The following is a 24,530-nucleotide window of genomic DNA, read 5'->3' on the forward strand; positions in this document are numbered from 1 at the left end:
CCTGCTATCGCTTCAACATCATCCTGCGCCCACGTGGTTACTCTCAGGCATTGCCTAAATTCTTATCCCGGACTAAGACTTTTCACCTCATCACCTCAGCATACAAGTAAGTTCGCACTCAGTTGGATCATGAGCAATCTTGGTGGCTTTTAACAGATCAATAGCAACTTCTGTTCCCAGGGAAGAGTGACACTCTTTATGATACATAACGATGATAAGCAGCAATGATTCGATTATTTCGATTATTCGAGTATTTTTATGTAAAAATAAATAAAGTGGATACCTAGGTATTTACATATATTTTAATAGCAAAGGTAAGTATAGCCGAATTACCTTATTGACAAACCTTTCCTTCAACTCTGAAATTGGTAAACGGATGCATTCGTTGTCTTCCAACTTTTTGAAAAACTGGTGACTTTCACATTAGAGAGTAACGTTCAATGAATTTCGTCCAACCTTAGCATATAGGTAACTCGACCAGTCCAGTATCGACCATTCTTTTTCTTGATTATTTGGAAAAATTTATCAACGAATAATTCCAAACACTGATAACCACACAATAGGAGTACTTTGTTTCATCCTTGTTTCACAATTTTTTGATACTTTTATTGAATTTTTACAATGAAATTGAAATTTATTCTATAAAAATAACAATAGACATGACAAATGCTTGACATGACAGGAACATTATTTATTATTTGTAATTTTATTACTTATAATATACTAAACAGTCAAAACATACATACCAAAAACTGTAAATTAGATTGAAAGAAGATTACATGCTATGATAATTTATTAAAATTGTTCAATTTTATTTGATCCTAACTAATAAATGGAACAGAATAAATTCGAATGTGAGTTTGATTGTGTGTTACGTTACAGCACAGCAATAACTAATAAATAGTACTACTACCTATAGAAAACACTCTCCACGCGTTTGGAGCCAGGGACAAATATTTTAGGTAATTATTAGGTACCTATTACTTATCTAAATCAAAATTCATTTTATATTATTCAGGCAACGGGTTTAATGATTATAATCATGGTACCTACTTAAACATAATAGTTATGTTTGGTATTCTTGTAACACCTGTTTTTAGACTTCCGACAAGGCTGAATCGCATGCAAGTTTTTTTTTTTGACGTGACTTATTGTAGATTTGCCGCAGATGGCATTAACTACTTGGCCGGACAAATGGGGAGCGCTGAAGGCTCTCACCCGGTAATCGCATGCGAGTGTGTGCCTCCGCACTTGGAAAAAGTTGTGTCAAATTAACATTTATCGAATGACGATGGCAACTTAAAAAAGATTAAGATGACCAAAGACTAGGCTGTATGGGTTAAGCTCCCTTTGCATGCCTTATTTTGAAAGTGGTGTGCCACGTCAATGATGTTGAAATGATGTTAAAATCTTTTGGTGAGTTTTTTTGTGATTATTATCTCTGAACTTTGGCTAAAATAAGTTCCACATGTCCATGACAATGGCTTAATCTCACTATCTTTCTTTCAGTGTAAAACCCTCAGAATAATAATAATAACTGTAAAACCTCCTAAAAATCATTGGCTTAGTACATTGACTATCGATTATGCTGTTATACCGTCACACGTAATGTGGTTTACTGTTTCCGCGTCTTAACGGGGTAGGCAGACCTGTAATATGTCGTTTTGTTGCAGGGTTCAAAGTCCAACTTGGATGTCTATCTTCAAGGGCTACCTGGGGAGTTCCCCATTAAGATAATGTTGTGCTTACACTCGGAGTAATTGTCTTCTACATCTACATCATGCTTTTCGTATAGGACCTGCTATCCAGCGGTTTGCTTCATGATTTTGCCTAAGACCTGCCAAACTCTTTGCTGTATAAGAAGAAGTAATGTTAATATACATTTTTTAAAAGTGAAATTTTTAATTCCATCCCCTTTGCTTTGCTTGCAATAGGAGAGTATCATGTTTAAGGCGCCCAATCCTACTCTCTATTTTTTTGCACGCTATTAAGATCCCTTTTATTCTCTGAGTTCGGCAACTAACACCCATGCCCTGGGACCAACCCTTTCTCAATGCCCTGCCGACGGCGTCCTAGAGGTAGGGTGGGCTCATCCCCACACAGAGGCTACGCAGGAAGTTTCATCCTTCGAAATATACATTACAAGATTTTTAAAGCAGAATTTAACTTAACGAGGCCTATGTTCGCGCCAGCCTGTATTTACATGATAAATGTACTTAATTTTTTTTTCAATATTCTACCCCTTCGAGGATACAGACGTGATGCTATGTTATGTCCTTTATTCCCTGTAGTTCTAACTGATCAGTTCTACCGTAGAACTATTGTATTATTTCACAATATAAAGAAGGTATAGGTCTTTTTAAAACAATGTTTATAAAAATATATTATTATATCAAAATGGAGTTTCATTAGTTGCAGCCATTTTCTCCACATAAGTACCTATAATTATTATGTTTCTTAAAAGGTAAGTAGCTAGGAAAATAATAAGAGGAAAATTAATTGTAAGTATTTGTCTATTTAAACCAAATCATAAATAAAAAGAATAGGTCTAATACTACTACTTATATAAAAACAACGAACTGAAAAGTATAAGAAAACAGCAAAACAGTTTTTACCATAACTGTACAATAACGTCAAAACTCGCTCGACGTAAAGGGAAAATAAGGCCACTCGCCGTAAAGAGAGTCGCCGTAGCGCGGGTCGCCGTTCGGAAAGTCGCTGTCAACGCTACAATTCGTTAGAATTGTGAATAGAAGTAGCTAATGTACCTATCAATCTGTGTCTGTGGTGTTCGAAAATAATAACTGTTTCTTTCTTTCTAATTAATTTGTTGGTAGTAAGTTATTAGAAAACCAAGATTTTGATGATACTAGGTACGGTCATGAGTACTAATATGTATACACTTTGAAACCATGTCACATTAACTTTTTTGACAAATTAAACCGTAAGCCTCATTAAATGTCAAATATGATAGTGCGTCATGGTTCTAAAGTGGGTACATGATATTGCTCATGACTGTACCAGATACCAACTGTCACAGACAAGCGCCATCTAGCGAAAACGGGGTGTAACAATTTAGCTAGCTGGCTACATATTTTATCATAAAAGAATAGAAACAAAATGGAGTAGCAAGAACGACGCCGTTTTATTTTCTCGCTCCTTATGTTCATTATATAAAACCAAATATATCCATATCGATTATCTATTTCTTCACCAACAAATTCGACAATAAATTATTGGTGCTGGATTCGACCATTGAAATACCGCTTTAAGTACATAAAGAAGCAAAATTAAATGATAAGAGAAGAGCCACTTAAATCGGCGCATAGTGTGAGATAACGACATGTCGATGATCGATGGCAGATGACTCCGATGCCGGACTGTCGGAGTAATGGCGGGAGCATGACTCGCTGTTTGTTAGGAACGACTACACACGGCCCTTATGAATGGATAGCTTCTACTATACGGGTTAGAATCCCGGCTTTATGAATTTGAATTCATGTCTATAACATAACATAAGATTGTCAGAAGTACATTCATCGCAAGATGAACTAAGTACCCCCTATAATAAATATCTCTATAATCTTTTTGTTTGGACCATGTATCTATTGTACACACAACAACTCAAAAATACATATAGAGTATGTATTATGTTAACTTTAGTTTTACTTTAAGGTATTTATTTTTTGTTGCACCATCCCGCATCCAAGTTTGTAAATGTTTATTTCCTTTTGATGGTTGCCTGGAAGAAATTGCTCTAGGGTAATAAGGCCGCCCAAATTGTACTGTATTCATGTGTTATGTCTGATTGATTAAATGTACTTCTGTGCAATAAAGTATATTTGATTTGATTTGATCATAACACTTCAAACATTCGAAAAGTGGTGAGTGATAGTCTTAGTTCCCGCGCGACCCCTTGGTAAGTGATTTTACTTTTTGAAACACTATTCCCATTATCATATTCCCGCCTAGCCTACGCTCAACGGCCACCGGGAAGCTGGTGTCCGGCGTAGGTATAGAATTTGTTTGGCCGGTTCAAGTCTGGCGACTGGGTTGACTGTAACACTACCACCTCTACCAGCGCGTAATAGAACAGCGTATATAACCCCTCGCAGTTGATAGAGATGTGTAAAAAAATCTTACATAAGTACATAAATTCACGCCTATTTTCCACCGTGGTAAGCAGAGATTATGGAATTCCATTTGCTCCGATCCTGACACACTTCTCTTGCTTCCTCCACATTCAATCGTTTCATACACGCACGCCGTTTCAGAGTAGAACGTCCTAAACCTTTTCTAAGACATCTCCAATTTGATACGTCCTAAAACTTCTTTAGAGTTCTAATATTTTAAAGAGGAAAGATTTATATTTTTGTTTGTATTGAATAAACTCAAAATATACTGGACCGAATTCCAAAAACTATTTCACCAGTATAATGAATGCTACATCATCATCACCAGCCCATTAACAATTAGCCATTAATGCTACATAGCCCTGAGTAATTTAGGTTATTTATTACTAGATTAAATTAGGAAACCCTACTAAAATTTACGCGTGAAGCCGCTGGATGCGAGCAGCGCAGGACCGATCGTCGTGAAGATCCTTGGGGGAGGCCTATGCCCAGCAGTGGGCGTCGTACGGCTGATAATGATGATGACTAAAATTTACACTTAAAAAATAAACATCCAATCGTGCAAAGCCGGGACAGGCGGCTAGTAAGTCATGAATATAATAAACTAACTGTTCACTGATAGTGAAGCCGATGTGTCTCGAAGGTATTTGTCGATTCAACGTTTTGTGAAGCGTCGCCGTTCTTTGTTGGAGGCGGGAAGCGAACATTATATCACATACCGTGACGAACCAGTTCAAGGGAAATTTCCAAAATGGAGGATTGTTTAGAAACATTATAGTAGTAGTAGTAATAGCCCTCAATGTCCCACTGCAGGGCAAATGCCTCTCTTCCTTTCTTCCACTCCTCCCTGTCCCGAGCTTGTTCGTGCCACCGTTTCGAAAAGCGGTCTAACTCGTCGCGCCATCTTTTTCAGAGTTGCTGCATATCTTTTTATCACAAGCAATAATCATCACTAATTTAACAGCCACGCTTTTGTCTTGTAGCATTCTCCAAGCTACTTTTTAAGGAAAAATAGAGCAGTGGTACCAGTACAAATATGTATTACTTTAAAAACAACTTTGACGCTGCCCGCTGAAAAACCGCGATTCGCACCCAGCTGGGGAACATTAGGCTCGTTGCCCTCAGCGCTCTCCATTTGTCCAGCCAAGTAGTTAATGCCATCTGCGGCAAATTAACAATAAGTCATGAAATTAAAAATGTGATCGAGTTCACCGTCAGTGACTAGTCATAATTAAAACACATAATAACGGGTTCTTACCGCGTTTAAAGTAGGGATATGAGACTCCCGATATTCCTACTCCACTCCAATCTCATCAGTCAACAGTGTCGAAATATTGGGAGTCTCATATCCCTACTTTAAACGCTGTAAGAACCCGTTATTATGTGTTTTAATTTATTTAATTATGATAATAACCGCGTAAACTTCAAACAGTGACTAGTCACTTTTACTTTGTACTTTTACATTATACAGTTGTATAATAACTAGTTGAGCTATTTTAACTTTAGAGGGGTAAAGTTGTGAGAGGGTCGGGCTTTGAGAGTCCCTCTACAGTTTTGTTATTGTGTTTGACTCTTGAAGTTCAAGGACTTATAGTGACCTCATTAGTTTAGATAAAACAATTTACGTCAGGTGAAAAGTTTTTAATGTGAATATCAACTGATTTATGGCGACAGATGATCAGAATATCGCCCAAACCATACGGCTGCACGGCAAGCCAATAACCTAACAATATACAGAAGGATAAAAAAAAATATTAAAACCCCCCGACCAGAAAAGAAGTACGATAACAGCAGACCAGCTCAGTGGTTCCAGAACACATTAGTGTCATTAGTGTGCGTCGGGGGTTAAAAATAGATTACCGTTGTTTTGACAGAAATAATTGGCTTCTTAGATGACTATTGATTACAATCAAGGGTTATGAAGAATACTCCACCATGCTGCTTCACTGCGGGTTGGTGGAGGTGTTTTTACAGTTAATAGCCGGGACTAACGGGTTGACGTGCCCTCCGTAGCACGGAATCATCTTATTTTTTCAGACAATCAAGTGATTCAAACATGGAAAAGTCCTTACCAAAGGAAGTGATTATTTCGTATCTATTTTTTTTGTTTAATATAGAAAGAAAGAAGGAAATAATAAAATTATAATAATATCAAATAGATATTTACTCTGCACACCATGAAACACCACCAGATTGACATTGTTTACATTTAACGTTTTTTTAATATTGTTTGTATGTGAGACCTTACATAGAACAGATTAAAGAGAAGGTGAACGTCGTGTCTTATAAGGAAGTGAAGAAATTGACCTTTGATAAACAAGAATGGAGAATGCTACACCGAGAAGAGCGTGGCTTTTAAATTAGTTTTGTGGTTTGACAACGCGTTAGATAGAGTACTGTGGGGCGGAAGGCAAGAGGGAAACTACTGCTCTATTTTTCCCTAAAAAAGATGCTAAGAGAATGCTACAACGATAAAATTAGTGATGATTATTGCTTGTGATAAAAAAGATATGCAGCAACTCTAAAAACCCTACTAAGCTTACTTCTCTTTTTCAGATAACCCATTGAATTGTGACTGCTTGATGGCTGGTTTTGCCAGATGGCTGCGCGAAGCCGAAAACCTTTCCCAAGCGGACAAAGCAGCTGCCGTTTGTGCCACACCTCCTCACTTGGAAGGTGCTTTGCTCTCTCGACTCTCGAAGAACAAACTCTGCGACGATTTCGACCACATCGACACGAGAATCGACAAAACAGACGACTTCAACAAAGTCATGTTGAATGCGATAAATACGGTTGACTCAGATACAACCAATACGGAAAGAGATACCGTTGACAATGTAGATTTGTATGAAGACAAGCAAGACGGATTAGATGATGACCTGTATGATGATGAAATGGAAGTTCCATCAGATGAGGATTTGCCTATTTCAAAAGCTAAGGTAAGTGATTCTATGCAAACTTGTTAAGCGTCTAAACGTAAACGGATACAAAAATATCAGAACGAGTAAAATACATGTAACATTTTCAAACATAGACTCAGGACTATATTGCCAATTGGGTTAGTCAGAAGTACATCCATCGTAGCATGAACTTATTGACCATACTTCACCGAGCTTTCCGATAGAAAATACATCTACCCATTGTATTTAGTATGGCTAGGTACTTAAAAGATCTATTTACAAAATGTGGTAATTACGTTCTTAAATATTACAGTCTGCTTTAGGTAATATAAAATTAAGCAAGAAAAATCTGCTTAAAAACTTAAGATTCTGTTATAGTACCATACTGTTCATTACCCACATTTTAGTTTCTAACTTAACACACTTCATCATCATTATCATCAGCCCATTAACGTCCCAACTGCTGGGGCACGGGCCTTCCCTATGGATGGGTAGGGAGATCGGGCCTTAAACCATCACGCGGGCCCAGTGTGGATTGATGGTTATTAACGACTGCTAATGCAGCCGGCACCAACGGCTTAACGTGCCTTCCGAAGCACGGAGGAGCTCGAGATGAAACCTTTTTTGTGTGGTCACCCATCCAATGACCGGCCTTTGCGAAAGTTGCTTTACTTCAACAATCGCAGACCGAGCGCGTTAACCGTTGCACCACCGAGCTCCTCAACTCATATAATATTTTTTAATTCGCGTATTTTCTCATCATCTTTCATTTTAACCAGGTCCGCCTGATCGACGCGTGGTACGACGAGGAAGAGGTCCACTTATCCTGGACACTGGACCCTCCTTCGACTCACCGGTTCAGGTGTACTGGAGTAACGGCCTCCAAAGCTGGAGGTCTGCCGAAACATGTGGCGTGTCATCGCGCTGCACCAGCGAATGTGGTGCTACGAGGCCTGAAGATTGATCCGATGGAGTTGTATACGTAAGTGATTCTTTATCTGTTGTGCTTGTGAAGTTCTTTCACGATAGAACTTGATGTGTTGATCACATATCACCGTACGGTTCAACATATCCATAGTAGGACTTCGCAAGAAAAGAGTCTTCTGATATATTGTGCCTTGGCGCAGCATATTAGGGGTTCACGAGTAGAAAATTCACGAGTTAATTCCACCCACTCCATTCTTCCATCATCTGCGGACAACTAGACGTCGGCAGGCATTTCATCCTTATGTTGGGGATGTACCACCAGTCCGCACTAAATGTTTTGCCTCTTCCTTTTTGATGCTAACAGCAAAGGACTGGAACTATCTGCCGTCGTCTGTTTCCAACTCGTCATAATCTGGGAGTCTTCAAGGCTTGAGTGAATAGGCATTTGCTAGGTAAGCGTAAATTTTATACCGGGTTCTTACTCGAATTATAAAATTTACCGAGTAAGAGCTCGCGAGTATTGATGGTGCACTCGCTAGATCTGTACGCAACCTTACAAGATTATTCGTACTTAATAAAAAAGTGTGAAATATAATAATCACACGAGTTGGAAAGAGACGCTTAACTTTTGCACCGAGAACGAGCGCTCGTTAACGTGTTCTGCAACTAATTATGCTGTTTTGCTGTTGCATAATAATCCTTAAAGCTCAGTAAACGTTAATACCAGTATTATCTCGGCTGTAATTTCTGTTGACTGAGATGAAAATGACCCGAATGTTTCAAGGGTCACCCATTTCGACAATATTATTCTAATGCCCTTACGAACTTCAGAGGGTCGGTCATGTTTACTTTAACTTTTAATCAGATTTCGGTCTCTGTTGACGAACTGAAAAATAATATTGGAGTTACGAACTAAGGCTATAGCGCGTGTAATAAGTTTCATTACATTATTTTTGTAAGTTTACTTTAGTATGAGAGTTGGGTTAATATCAGAAATTAAAGATAAGTGCCTAGTCCTAAGTAAACTCATCGGCAGGCGTTTAGGGGTCTGATTAGTTTATCTTCCAATTATCTCTGGTAGAGGTCATAGGAAAATGTTTAGTTGTATATTGTATTGACTTCCACCAACCCGCAATGGAGAAGCGAGTTGGAGTATACTCCATACCCCCAACAGTGAGTATGTAGGTTCTAGAGTGGTAAATACAGATTTAATTTAAATAATATATTCCATTGCACAATAAAAGTTCTACACTCAACCATGTAGTGTACGAATATTTGATAACTAATAAAATCTAATACAATCAACTCTAAAAATACAAAATAATCAAAAAGTATAAAAAACAATTGAATCGTGAGCTCAAATTCAAATATTCATCCACAGAGTAAAAAGGACCCTAGTCCTAGTACGGCTTTGAAATAGACTACTCTGGACGCCATCCCATTCGCGTCAGACAGAGTACTGCGGGGCGGAAGGCAAGAGGGAAACCACTGCCCTATTTTTCCCTAAAAAGTAGCTCGGAGAATGCTACACCAACAAGAGCGTGGCTCTTAAATTAGTAACGTGATGACTTTTGTAGCAGAAAATTCCGCTTGAAATCAACTCAGAATCATGGTCTGAATCACCCTTCAAAGTTTTTGTTACAGTGTCACTAACGCACTGTAGAGAACCACACCTCACCAACTATGTTCATGCTAGAAAGGACTCAGTCCCTCTCTTGGTTTTTACGTCCTTTGGATACAATTCTAATCATAAAACATTCTTCTTATTCTTCAGGTTCTGTATTGCTCTAGAAGAGATGGACAACACTGACAATCCCTTAGCGCTAGTGCTTGGTTGTGGCAAGCCTCAGATCGTTCGACAACGAGCTACGTTTGCCACCGTGATACCTGTTGCTGTCACTCTTGCTCCAGAGATAAACTCTTTAAGGTAAGAAAGAGAAAAAAGTTGATGTGAAATTTATCTTTAATGATAACCAGGTTCTGAGAAGTTACTACTATGGCGTTTATTATAGAAATCAAGAAATCTGACTACCTGCTATATACGCACTTATTTATATAGGTATACTTCTTTACCACGGTTACTTTAACTAATGTAAGAACTTAAGTGTGTTATAGACAGCGATACCTCGTTGGTTTAACAGAAAGCTCAATGAAGCGTGGATACTAAGTTCGTTTTATGGAGGATGTACTTCTGGATAGCCCAGTTAAGAAAATAAGGCCCTGTAGTTAAATAAGTATGTCCGTCAAATAACATACAAATTCTTTCTGTTTCAGGGTTTCAGAAGTCCGGTCAAACGTGACCAGTGAAGGTGTCCTGACAGTCCTTATATCTCTCATGGGTCTACCACCACCACGGCCGCAGTACATCTTGCCTCGCTCTCAACGTCTTTCTGTGGACTCCAGATATTCCGGCAACTGCTATGTTGTTGTAGCCGTACTTTCTAGAGGAGCTTTAGTAGCCCAGAAAGATTCTCCATGTCAATCCACCCTAGAGATATCCATGGAAGGCTTCATCCGTGGGCCGTATGAAGTATGCGCGACTTTATCGAACTATAAAATCGACGAAACGCGACCGATTTGCGTCGTCCCACAATTTCTAGAACCTATTGGGACTTTGGAAATGAAAGCGGGATTTAAGAGTTTGAACACTGCGTTGGTAGGAGTGGCTCTTGGTTTAATGGTTGTGGTCATCGGCCTTGTATGGTTTGTAAGGAAAATGTTGAAGAAACCAGCTGAGTTTGAAACGCATCATAGGTGTTTTAGGCAGGAGCCGGTTCCAGAAGAAAGTCCTAGAGCTAATTATGTGATGCTTACAGCTACTTCGAAGTTGTAATTCCAGTGAAATGTTATTATAACATGACTTAAAGGTACAATGTGCTTGTATTGGATTTAATAGAGAGGGCTCTAAGCGAGAGTTATTTTCAATTTTGACACTTGATTGGTTTATGTTAGATAAAGTCACGTCTGTTATTCACTCGTCTGGTGGACTTTAGTTATAGCACTATTTGAGGTCATAATGTACTTGAACATTTGGTCGTACAAGCCTCTATTAACGTTTCGAGGAATATACGATAAAATGAGCAAATATCTTGTTAGTCTTGATACTGTTGTAAATTACTACGGATCATTTCTTAATGAGGAACTTTCCAGACTGCGTTCTCCAAAAAATATATAGATGGCGCTGTTCAGGTTTAACGTGGTAATTACCTATTTTCTCATTGCTCGTGTACATAATTATTCAAAAAATAATGTAATGGCAGAGAAATGGAAGAGGAATGAGGAGCTCGGTGGCGCAGCGGTAAACGCGCTCGGTCTGCGATTGTTGAAGTTGAGCAACTTTCGCAAAGGCCGGTCATAGGATGGGTGACCACAAAAAAAAGTTCATCTTGAGCTCCTCCGTGCTTCGGAAGGCACGTTAAGCCATTGGTCCCGGCTGCATTAGTAGTCCTTAATCTTTCGAACGCCGGAACGCGGATCTCGACCAGACACAATGTAAAATCTATTGTGTCTGGTATCTCGGCATATGAGAGGTTAATAACCACCAATCCTCACTGGGCCCGCGTGGTTGTTTAAGGCGCGATCTCCCTATCCATCCATAGGGAAGGCCCGTGCCCAACAGTAGGAACGTTAATGGGCTGGTGATGAATGAATGATGATGATGGCAGAGGAATATGAAAATATTTGTTGTTTGATAATTAGATCAGATATGTACTTACGTATAGAATTATGTTGCTACCTATATTGCTTCTCTTTATTTTGATCACAATAATAACAAGGGTCATCATTTTTATAACCAAAAACAAAGACAAAAAATGCATAATATGTCTGTTATCCATGAAGTTAGACGCTAAATGAAGGCATTATAATGTCATCTATATTTTTCGGGGAACGTGGCCTTGAAAACTCATTGGGTTTATACTTATGAAGTCATTGGTAAATCTATTATTTGATAAAAGTGGGTAACGATAGAATGTTTTATTTTTATATGGAATTACCGATACGGTATAAACGAACGTACGATTCATTCCAAGTTCTTGTTATCTTTGCTAATTTTAGTTATCTAAAGTCATGACTGTTTAACAGTATACTTAAGATTGAATTCTGCGAATGTTATGTTAATAATGTTTACATTTGTGTGATAAGGAGAATATTCAGTTGCGGAAACGACTTTAAACTTTGATGGTGTGGAGCCGATTTCTTGCTCTTTCATTAGTGTTTAGAAAGAGATAGCTATAGTTTAGTGCTCTGCTGCTCTATGTGAGTTCTATTGCTGTTTCCAATTGCAAATGCTGATACGATTAAACATACGTAATGTTTTGTCTAAATATACACAAATATACAGGTTGTATTGAGAACAAAATCAGAGTAATGGAATATTATACACTTTTTCAATAGACTTTATTTATTTACTTTTCGCAAAACCAACAGCTACTATAAACATAATAGTACAATCATGAGCAATATAATGTACCCACTTTAGGACTTTGTCGCACTAACATATTTGTCATGTAGTGAGACTTACAGTTCAATTTGCCAAAAAAGTTAATGTGACATGGTACCAAAGTGTATACATATTAATGCTCGTGATCGTACGTATAAAGAATATATAGGATACAGAAGAGCCAATTATAGGTTTCCACAAATAGACGTAATATAAAAATTAGACTTTATGACTTTCAATTCATGTTTGAGTCACAGATAATTGATTTGATGTGGTTTTCAGGATTTGTGCGCGAATAATGTCAATAGGCTCGCTATTACATGGGACTTGAAACATAGTCGGCGAGGAGTGAGTGCATAAACTATACACCTATGCTTACTGCTTCCCCAATGGAGAGGGATAGAAGCGTAATTCTATTTTATGTTAATTGTTGCTGTTATAAAGGACAACTTTTTCTTTGTACTTCTGTACGTAAAATAAACTTAATTAAGTAATTAGGTTTTATTTCCAAACAGTCAATACTTTGTTCAGGAAGGCTGCCAAATCCAGTGTAGACCTTAACAACGATTGATTATCTAAACTAAATTAAGAGCGATTTCGATATATCTATATTTAAATGAAGTAATATATTTCATTATTAGTATAAAATACTAAACAAATTAGTCTTAAAAATGACTGATTGAAATTATGTCTTAGATACTAAACCGTTTAATACGACTAAAACTAAATATATCTTCTGTGAAGATTATTTTAATAATCGCTATAATAATATTAACGTGAGGCTCTCATTTTCGATAGATATTGTTATAAAGTCATTGTAACATAGTTACTTCCTTGTTATTACAATTGTGTAGAGTGAAAGGTTAAATGAATTCTTTAAGTAATATAAAAATATACAAGATGTATATTTGTATTAGATGTCGTCATCGTCAACAGCCCATTAACGTCCCCACTGCTGGGGCACGGGCCTTCCTTATGGATGAATAGGTAATTAGGTGTATTAAATAATATTTTTCAAAATCTACATTATAGGCGCCTTCCAGAAAGTGTTTGGTGGTTATCAAGCGCTTTTTTGAAAAATCACATTGATTGATCGCACGCGATTTTCTACGACATCAACTCGATTTCTTTTAATTTTTTTCGTTTTTTTTTTCTCTAATATTTAAAAAAAAATCACAAATAATGTCACTACTACTATTACTACCACTATTGCGCTACTACTACTATGTACGGTCACGAGCATTAATATGTATACACTTTGGTACCATGTCACATTAACTTTTTTGACAAATTGAACTGTAAGTTTCACTAAATGTCAAATATGTTAGTGCGACAGAGTCCTAAAGTGGGTAAATTATATTGCTCATGATTGTACTGTCAGTACTATTCAGAGGCGGAGGACAGGAGTCCTAGTACGGCTTTGAAATAGACTGCTCTGGGCGCCATTTCACTCGCGTCAGAGTACTGCGGGGCGGAAGGCAAGAGGGAAACCACTGCCTTGTTTTTCCCTAAAATAGCAAGGAGAATGCTACACCGACAAGAGCGTGGCTCTTAAATTAGTGATGACAAATAATGGACCCAGAAAGGACGCGGTGCTACATCTGTGTGCTTAAGCTAAAGTTTTATTTAATCATTAAATATTTCATTTGACCTTTTACTTTTTTTTATATTTCAGAAATTCTATAACGAGCGTTTTTTAGGTAAATTTAGCTTTATTTTAATCCGCCATTCTGTAAATTAAAGGAACTTTGGTTCTGCTTTAATTAGTTTAAAACCCGTGTAAATAATTAATTTATGAGTCGCATTTTTTCCTTGAATAAAAAATTAACAAATTACGTGATGTTTCATTATTTTTATGGCTCTATATGTCCCTTGGAGGTAAGTCCTAAAGAAGGGTTAGAAAAGGTTTTGTACGATCTACTTTAAACCGGTTGTATAAAACAATCGACGAATATGGAGGAAGCAAGAGAACTATGTCTGGATCGAAGCAAATGGATTTCTATAGACTCTGCTTACCCCGGTGGGAAATAAGCGTGACTTTATGAATGTATGTACCAATACTTAAGAAACTGTGTATCCTTTCTAACATAATGGGGCCATTAGAACCTTGTCTTACTAGGATAGGTGTTGCAGTCAACAAAATATATACAGTTGACGCCTGGTATAGTGTTCTAACAACTCCAAACATTTTGACGGTGGCGCGACCGTATCCTAGTGAGACAGAGTCCTAACATCAACGATGCAACGGGTTGATAACATGAACCATACGGTTCATCATATCTATCGCAGGACTTTGTATCAAAAGTGGCTGCAAGTTCTTCTGTTACTTATGGCTCTATCCGCTGTAAATAATTACGAATTAGCTTATACTCATGTAAATATGGATGCGACGGCTGTTCAATATAAAGTGAGAGTGAGTATGACGCCACTATTCTTTATTTTTTTCTTTTTTTTGTATTTTAGGTTTATACCTAAAAGATGACTATATAGACGTTTATGTTAAGAAAAAGGATAATATATACCAAGTGTATAAACACTTGGTAATTATATTTTTTTATTTTTTTTTTCTTATAAAAACAATGTTACAAAGTTCAATCCTTAACATAAAACTCTGCATTCTGATCCCTTAAAAATTCTCGTACCGCAGTGATTACCGCATCATTATGTCCAAATTTCTGGCCTATATGATGTTGTTTTAAATTTGGAAATAGATAGATCCTACTAGAAGGAAGGTCCGGTGAATATGAAAGATTTTCCATCATTTCAAACAGAGCATCTTCAGCGCGCGGCATAGTAACGCGGGGACGTCATCTTGGTGAAATAAAATAACTTTAGCGAGTTTTCTACGTCGGTTCTCGTCAATTTTCTCTCGTGATAAAAAAAAAACCATAAACACTATCTAATGTCATAATTCACTAAGTATGTAGGAATGTACCAATATACCTAAATATTTGGGAAACCTTAGATGTACTTTGTATTACTCTAATTATGTTTGTCACTTTAATAATTATTATATCGCATGAAATATTTACCAACATGAGTTATCTAAAGTTAACATTATTAACGCAGGGTAATTTATTGAAGTCATCCTATATTTATCATAATCCATAATCGTGACCCGAAATATAAATATTACATATATTTCTTATATCACAATTTAAATAAAATATACTACTACTAAAAATGTAATCATTGATAACAGGAAAACAAGTTCCTAGGTTATATCACTTTAATATTATTCTAATATTTTTTATCAATTCAACAAAAACCCACGAAATGTCAAAAGGCGCGTAGACGCATGTCAGACGCAGCAAATCAGCGCGAAAATCGACAGTATCATTCTAGACACGATGCGGGACGGACGTGTGACAATCATTTTATTTTTCGCGCTATCATGCGCGTTGGTGCAAGCAAAGGTGTTCACGCGGTGCCAACTGACCCGTGAACTACTGAAAAACAATTTTCCAAGGACGTTCCTGAGTAATTGTAAGTTTTAAAGTTTTTCGGAAATGATAATGGCAAATATTGATGATAAATACGTAAAAATGATGGGTTAAGTTAATAGAGTGCTGTATAAGCCGTTATGAACGGTGGACGTTAGTGGTATCAAATCATATAATTATTTTTTTAGTCCAAGCCAGACGCAACTTAGAAATTAATTACGAAAGAAACAATGCAGTTGATATTATTTATGCAATTGCAATATTATCTGATTATTGCGTAAGGCTAACATTATTTATTGATTACTTATTAAGATCACTCTAAAGGCTAGATTAGATAAGATAAGATCACAATAAGAGTGATCTAAATAATCTCAGATTAATTAGAAGAAGTTTTAATAGGGAATATAAACGCGTGTCTTGTTCTATAGTGTTGTTGATTTGAATTTCGAATTATCTAATTCCTATCTCTCAGTTTACTCATGAAATTTAATTACATAAATTAATTATTTATCACTACATAAAACAAGTCGCTTTTTCTGTACCTATATCCCTATGTACGCTTAAATCTTTAAAACTACGCAACGGATTTTGATGCGGTTTTTTTAACCCTTTCACGGGCAGAGACCATGGGATATTGATGGTTCATAATAGATAGTATGACACCTTGGAATCGGAACGTCATTAGACGTTTTGTCCTTGAAAGTGTTAATAGATGGAGTGATTTAAGAGGAAGGTTATTATACAGGAATATGAATGTGTGCTTCCGATAACATCCATTAAGGAAAAGTGGCCGAAAACTTTTCAAAGACTAATATTTTCTCCGTTAAATCTCAGTGGAGTAGCGTAGTGGGGCGGGCTGTATAGTATTTATGTATCAACTTCCGCGGTTTGACTTGTCTATCTTAAGGTTGATTTAACCCCGAAGTAGTAAAATTATTTTTAGGATAGACTAGGCAAAGACTAAAACTAATACAATTTTGAAGCAAATGGAATTCCATAGTATCTGCTTACTCCGTTGGCAAATATGCGTGAGTTTGTATCTATGTGTATTAGAAATACAATTCATTATCATAAATTTAGTCGGTGGAGGTGTTTTTACGGCGGCCATTAGTCATTTATAATTGCAATTAAACGAAACAAAACTAATTATTTCAATTTCGGCGTTTGACTACCAAAGTGGCTTTACTAAAAACAATTACTTATTTTTTATTTTGTTTATTTTTGCTTGATTGTTTATATTAATGTTTGTTTTGGATGCAAAAATTGTATTTGTAAAAAATACATCAATTAAAGGCTGAAATAAAAATCTATGTCGGGGTTGACCCGAAAGCGTTGGTCAAACTAAGCATAGTCAATTCGCGGAATGGCTACATATCGGATTTTGACTACAACATTTATGCTATGATTTACTGTTACGACAATAATGGTAGGTAACAGGTTATAACCTAGCGGTATATGAGGCGAAAGTTGTTGGTAGGGCAAGCAGAGGAAGACCTAGAAGGACGTAGGTACATTGATCACATTAGAGATGTCCTTAGAAAAAAGTTTAGTATGATCCACTCTGAACAGGTGCGCGTGCGTGTATGAAACGATTGATGAACGCGGAGGAAGCAATAGATGTGCGTCTGGATCGAAGCAAATTGAACGTCACAGTCTCTGCTTACCGCGATGGTAAATAGGCATGGGTTTATGTATGTGATAACCTTCAAAGTGCATTGAACTAGTAAGGAAAATACGTGTGTTTTCTCGGAAGGTGTGGGGCTTGCATAATGTAGTTAATAGCATATCTGCATGCATTCGTAAGTACGTAAAGTTGGATATCTGATTAGATCTGTTTTTAAATTGTGTTGTTTTAAATATTTCTCATAATAACACACCTTATTTATTTCCTCTGACCATTATTTGAATGTAGTTTTTTATTTGTTTTTTTAGAGGTCGAATTTGTTTTAAGAGTTCGTTTATCAACACAACTTCTGGTATCAGCGTCTTAAAAACTGATATGATCAAAAATTATAGTCAACTTTTACTTTTAGCGGTAATTGGTGTTCAAAACAGGAATTGGCTAGGAAAATTTTCCGGAAGTTTTGAGCTTGGTAATTAGTTAATTTGATTAAAATATATTGTTTTATACAAGCTATAGGTCAGTTATTTTTTTTTAGAAGTCTTAAATTTTGCATCGATCATCCTTCCATCCTTTTAAACCGCACCATAGAATAAGAAATAATACTACGCGTGTAGAATGGCAACTCTCCGCTCCCCACCAGCGCCTGAGCTAAGTTTACCTCTCCCCCCTCGAACATAGTTTAGACTTGAATCGTATGGCAGACGTCACACACACAGTTGCGCGTGTACAATAACGTCAATGTGTAGTGTCTGTGTAAAACGAGGTTGTTTGTATGAAGTGTCCGGAGTGTGACCGCACAATAAGGCGGGTTTTACGAAATTCAACCCTTAAGGGGTAAAAATGGTAGTAAAGTTTGTATGAAACTTCTATAGTTTTAATAGTAGGGTTTCACGCGAAGTCGCGGGTAACAGCGAGTAATAAAATAAGTATTATAATAGAATAAAAAATCATAAAAGTACCCAAAAAACCCTCAAACGGTTACAATAATTGTTTTAGTTGAATTACAAATCAATAGGTACATTTTATCTGCTTCTATTTAAATGGTTACATCTCATTTAAAATCAATTGTATGCGCGGACCGTGTTTACGTAATGTACATAGTAACACTGGCTATATAGGCACGTATTATTTATTGTTCAGTTGACCATTGTATTCAATGTAACAATTCGTTTATGTATTTTCCCTTTGGATTTTCCTGTATAAAATTCGTTTTACAACCTAAATAGGAAAACGACGAATATTTTTGATCTACTGTATCTATCGTGTATGTTTCATGTAAAACTTGTTTTGTATGTTGTGTGCAATTTATTTATTTTATTTATTTATTAAAAATAAATACAGTACTTAATACATTTTTTTTACAATTGACGGTGCAACAAAAACCAACTTTGGTTTGTCCGTACACCGACAAATAAAAAATAAAGAAATAAAGTATATTTGTATTTATATTTTGTGAAAGACTAGACTTTGTGGTTCAAAAGTACTTTCAGCTTATGAAAGAAAGAAAAAAAACATTTATTTTTATATGAGACGCCACATTAACAAACTTAAATAATTTATTTTAAGTACTTGAAAAACACTAAACCAAATAATTAAAAATATATCAATCACCTAAACTACACCATTGTGGAGGCGTCCAAAATAAAAAAAAAAAGGATCTGCCTCAGCCGTGCTTAGCATGGGTCGCGGCTTATCCGTGGTAAGTAGGTAAAAGAAACCGTGCAGTGCGTTCAACTTCCTCGTCCTTTCCAACACGATACACTATTTATATATACAATTATCTGATCATTTTGTATTTAGTAACTTTTAAAACAGAGTAGAACCAGAATCCTAATATCGGAGTCGCCGGCTCAGGGAGAAAACAGGTGACTTTCGCTCCAACTCGTTGCTGAGGCAAAGGCAAAGAATAAGGAATAATACTAGCAAAGGTAGGTAGGTAGCTAGAGGAGCTCGGTGGCGCGTTTAGCGCTCGGTCTGCAATTGTTGAAGTTAAGCAACTTTCGCAAAGGCCGGTCATAGGATGGGTGACCACTAAAAAAAAGTTTTCATCTCGAGCTCCTCCATGTTTCGGAAGGCACGTTAAGCCGTTGGTCCCGGCTGCATTAGCAGTCGTTAATAACCATCAATCCGCACTGGACCCGCGTGATGGTTTAGGGCCCGATCTCCCTATCCATCCATAGGGAAGGCCCGTGCCCCAGCAGTGGGGACGTTAATGGGCTGATGATGACTAGCAAAAGTTATTGCGATCCAGCGCGGTAACACCGCACGTTATGGGCACTTTTGCACTAGGATCATTCAGGGGCGGGTTATTTAATGACTGAATGTACTGTTTAAAATTATTATTTAACGAATAAGTAACATTTTGTATATAAATTGTATACAGTATGCAAAAATATACAGAGTTAATTCCTAATATACTTATCTACTGTATATCAATTTAATGAGATGGATATTTATTTAATAACTTTTAGGCAAGTATACGTATGTAAGTTTACTCCAGCAGCAAAGCAGCCGCGCCGCGCGCGACGCGTATAATATCGAGTGTTTTCCACCAATAGCCGAACGACGTCCATCTGCGTAGATAGCATTCGCTGCGTCTATTGGTTGGAGCCATTGATAAAATTTAGGCCGCGCATGGCGCGAATGCGGTGCCGGTGCAGATCGCGCGCGACGTGACTGTTATCGCGGGCTTCGTTGTTCTGAACGTAGACAGCATTTGCTACGTCTAACGGAAAACCCGCCGCGATACTTTGTCGCGTCGCGTATAACCCATGTAGACATTGCTAGTTGTTTGTAATGGTTATGTCACGCAATCTAGCTATTGTTTGAGCCATGATGTGCTCAATGAATGGCGACTAAAGTGTAAGTAAGTCAAGGTTATAATAACACCAAGTATATTTAAGTTACGAGTATTTGTTGTGTTATTGTTGGCTCCTATTTTTTTCTTTCTAGTTTTGTAGTTGATTCATGTTGTATTTCGAAAATCAGTTTAATTTAAGTAGTATATAATATACACTTAGATTAAACCAAATTGATTCAATAGGTAAAAAACTCGTGATTTATGATTTTAACAATTACGTATCCACATAATCATGTATCCACTTCAGAACCCTGTCGCGCTAATATATTTGACATTTAGTGAGATTCACAGTTCAATTCGTTCAAAAAGTTAATTTGAAAAGATACCAAATTGTGTATTAATGCCTGTGATTTTACTCCTACTTAGTCCAGCAGAAAAATCGCTTTAACCTTCAGATTTTCGAGATTTCCAGACACAATAGATAAACAATGGGATTTGGATTTAAAAAGAAATTCGTAAGACCGAATGCCATAAATACATACATTACATATATACATACGTAATTACATATACATTTACCTAGTGCATAAATATTATTATTTATAGCACTTTAAGTATATATTTTAAGTATATATAGCATGCAATAGCACTTATTTATCGTCTGTTATTACATGTTATGCATCACAAAGCAATATTAAATATATCCCTGACATTTACGTATTCCGTTAAATAATACTTATTAAACATTTATATCTCTTAAATACGAATATTATCTTAAAAATAAACATTGTGACAGTCTGTTTGATAAATATTTCAACGAAATGGACATATCTGTTTATCGTGAACGTAATGTAAATACAGAGAAATGGCTCTAGGAAAATTTTCACTTTAATTTCAGTCGTCAAGTAGGATAATGAATTATTATTATACAACTCTGACATTTGCGATAAGAATAAAAAAACAACGACCTCCGTGGTCCAGTGGTTGAGCGTTGGGCTCACGATCCGGAGGTTCTGGGTTCGATTCCCGAAAAAAATTATGTTATGTATGATAAACTACCATATCCGACATATTTCATATTTTATTGTTGCTATTGTCAAGTAGTCAATTCCAACAGTGTCACTATCACCTGTATACTAAAGTAAGTAGTTTATTCCATTACGGGAAAAATCATCTACACATTTCCGCCTAAAGTAACATTATTATTATACATCAATATTTCCGCCCAACACTTTGAACAAACAGGAACTTATCAAAATCGAAGGTCATAAGGTCGTTACCATGGTAACATCGTCACACCTGAGTGAACCGACATCGCTGAACATTGGAACTTTTGCCAAACTGTGACCAAACTGTGACCAAACTTAGTTGAATGAAAAAACTTGGAACACGCGTCTGCTTTTAGCATGATTGACGTACTGTTATTGATATCCCGGGTTCTTTGAATGATGGTTCATATACCCACATTTCGAAAGTTAGACTCATATTAAGAAATATCACAAACAAACTATGTATTTCTTTCGTGAGTTTTTGTGATGAAGAGAAGGAAAATCGAACGTACTTAACAGCTGAGAGTTGCAAGTTGGAATGTTGTACAAAGATTTCTTTTGTAATGTGGATATAGATACTTGTCTATGTCGTGTGTTGTAGTTGTCTTGGAGTTGTTGGGTTTTTAAATATTAAAGGGAAAGGTGTGCGCTCTATTACTAAATCATGGAGACTGTTAATAAATAACATAAACTCACGACTATATCCCAATTGGGGTAGTCAGAAGTACATCTATCGTAAGATGAACGAAGTACCCACACCTCCCCGAGCTCTGTTAGACCAAAGTGGTAGGTAATAAATGTTGTACTGTTAATAAATATCGGCCTACTTTCCGTTTCCAGGGGTCTGCCTCATAGAGCAGGAAAGCGAAAGAAATACATCGGCATTTGTCAGCAAGTCTACCAGGAGGAAATATTATGGATTATTCCAGGTATATATCTAGAATTAGGAGGAGCTCGGTGGCGCAGCGGTAAACGCGCTCGGTCTGCGATTGTTGAAGTTAAGCAACTTTTGCAAAGGCCGGTAACAGGATGGGTGACCACAAAAAAAAAGTTTTCATCTCGAGCTCCTCCGTGCTTCGGAAGGCACGTTAAGCCGTTGGTCCCGGCTACATTAGCAGTCGTTAATAACCACCAATCCGCACTGGGCCCGCGTGGTGGTTTAAGGCCCGATCTCCCTATCCATCCATAGGGAAGGCCCGTGCCCCAGCAGTGGGGACGTTAGTGGGCTGGTGATGATGATCTAGAATTAGATATCTAGGAATTGGTTTTTTATAGACAAGAATGGAGAATGTTACACCGATAAGAGCTTGGCTCTTAAATTAGTGATGAGTATATATCTACTCGGACAGTGCCTTATACTTTCCGCGTAGCCTTTATAAGTGCGCTTACAGACCAGTGACGACTGGTCGAAACCGTCGTCGTCAAAACATGTTGTCGCTTTTTTGTAAGCGCCCTAATAGAGAGCGAGCCTATTGTCATTAACTGGGCACAACCGTGGGAAATAACCATGGTATAAGAAGACCAGGTATGCTCAAAACTGACAGCTAGCATTGTCTAACTTTTCAACCCGCGAATGGAAAACCATCCCAATACAGGTTAGGTCACATACCTCCGAAAATGCATGTCTCGGAAATGTGGGTGTCCTCACGATGTTTTCCTTCACCTTGATCCAAACATGAATTCGGAAACAAATTCATTGGTTTAAGCCTGTGCTGGATTCGAAACTGCGACCTCAAAGTGAGAGGCAAGCGTTCTACCAACTGGGCTACCACGGCTCTCGTATACAATCAATATTATATTGTGATTGTAAGTTGTATAAATAAATAGCAAAATATTTTTACGTTAACATTATTGGCTATTTGGTTTCAGATAGGAAGTGAGTGGTGCAAGGAAGGTCGCAAGGGAGGCAAATGTGACATTTCATGTGAAGGTGAGTCTCCACCATGGCATTTTTTTTATCCAGAGGAGACCAGACAGAGGTCTGGTAGAGATAGAGAAGACCATCGTCGGAAGAAGAGGGGTTCTATGGAGATGACAATTCTACATAATCAAGTGGCGTTTTTGTATAAAGCGACCGAGAATCATGTCTATGCTCATTCGTAGGTACTGCATCGCCTACTCCAGGTCGTTTCTCTGGGACTTAATTTTCTCAGACAATGATCAGGGGGGTTAAAACCCCACATCAAAGCAATTCGTCTAAAAAAACAATATTGCAATTTAATATTGGCGCATATGCGCCAATACATACAGTAAATGCGTAATGCAAACTAGTGTCAAATAGCAATATTGCTTTTTAGAATGGCTTTGACGTGGCCTTTTTAACCTCCCCGAAGCGATGTACATTCATGAGCAATATCATGTAACCACTTAAAAACCCTGTCGCACTATCATATTTCACATTTAATAAGACTTAAGGTTTAATTTGTCAAAAAAGTTAATGTGACATGATTTCAAAGTGTATACATATTAGTACATATTAGTACGCGCCCGCCTCTGTATACTCAGGCATGATGTCTTGTTTTCCATTCGCGAGTTGGAAGGTTAGATAGGTAGTCAAATGTTCAGGGTAGGTTAGGTTAAAAATGATCATGAAAGCCGTCAGCGATCCCGATTTGTTTGGACAAATCTTCTCTTCTTTTGGTCTTTGGAGACTTTCCACTTTTTTAGTCGTATTTATACAAATATACTTTAATGCACCAAAATAAATAGAAATAATTACAAAAGACTCTTAACTAGGTACAAGGTAAATGGCGGCCTTATCGCTTAAAGCGATTTCTTCCAGACAACCAAAAGGCGAATAAACTTATTTTGTTTCTCGTCGCAGCCTTACTGGATGAAGACATAAAGGATGACGCCAGCTGTGCTATGAAGGTATTCGAGCTGGAGGGGTTCAAGTACTGGTCGAGATGGGAGGCGCGTTGCAAAGGAAAGAGCCTACCAGACATTGAGAAGTAAGTATTGCAGAACAGGTACAATAGACTAGTTCAGAAAGAAAGAAAGGAAAAACATTTGTTTCCATATTGGACGCCACATTAACAAACTTGAATTGACTTAAAAAAACAATACTTAACACGTTCAACGCCACGCGGCCCACATGCAAAATCATGATTTCCGTATTATTTTACAAAGTTGAATTATACTCGTAATTGTTGAGAAATATGTATATTATGTATATTTGCACTAAGAATTAAAAACTATGGTTAATTTGCGAGA

At 37.1% G+C, this 24,530-nt stretch overlaps 2 protein-coding genes across 2 annotated transcripts in view; both read left to right on the forward strand.

Annotated features, from left to right (window-relative positions):
- The window catches only part of LOC126377626 (uncharacterized), a 154,881-nt gene extending 130,609 nt beyond the window's left edge, over positions 1-24,272 (forward strand). Inside the window, exons 9-16 of the mRNA XM_050025471.1 lie at positions 6,690-7,072; positions 7,813-8,015; positions 9,735-9,887; positions 10,235-10,490; positions 15,818-15,887; positions 22,158-22,246; positions 23,187-23,247; positions 24,142-24,272. Of these exons, the coding sequence (XP_049881428.1) occupies positions 6,690-7,072; positions 7,813-8,015; positions 9,735-9,887; positions 10,235-10,490; positions 15,818-15,887; positions 22,158-22,246; positions 23,187-23,247; positions 24,142-24,272 (1,346 nt within the window). The remainder of the gene's footprint in view (positions 1-6,689; positions 7,073-7,812; positions 8,016-9,734; positions 9,888-10,234; positions 10,491-15,817; positions 15,888-22,157; positions 22,247-23,186; positions 23,248-24,141) is intronic.
- Positions 1-24,530, forward strand: part of LOC126377588 (uncharacterized) — a 448,572-nt gene that overhangs the window by 118,003 nt on the left and 306,039 nt on the right. The window lies entirely within an intron of this gene.

The sequence above is a fragment of the Pectinophora gossypiella genome, chromosome 23 (assembly GCF_024362695.1).
Source record: "Pectinophora gossypiella chromosome 23, ilPecGoss1.1, whole genome shotgun sequence".
Lineage (NCBI taxonomy): Eukaryota > Metazoa > Arthropoda > Insecta > Lepidoptera > Gelechiidae > Pectinophora > Pectinophora gossypiella.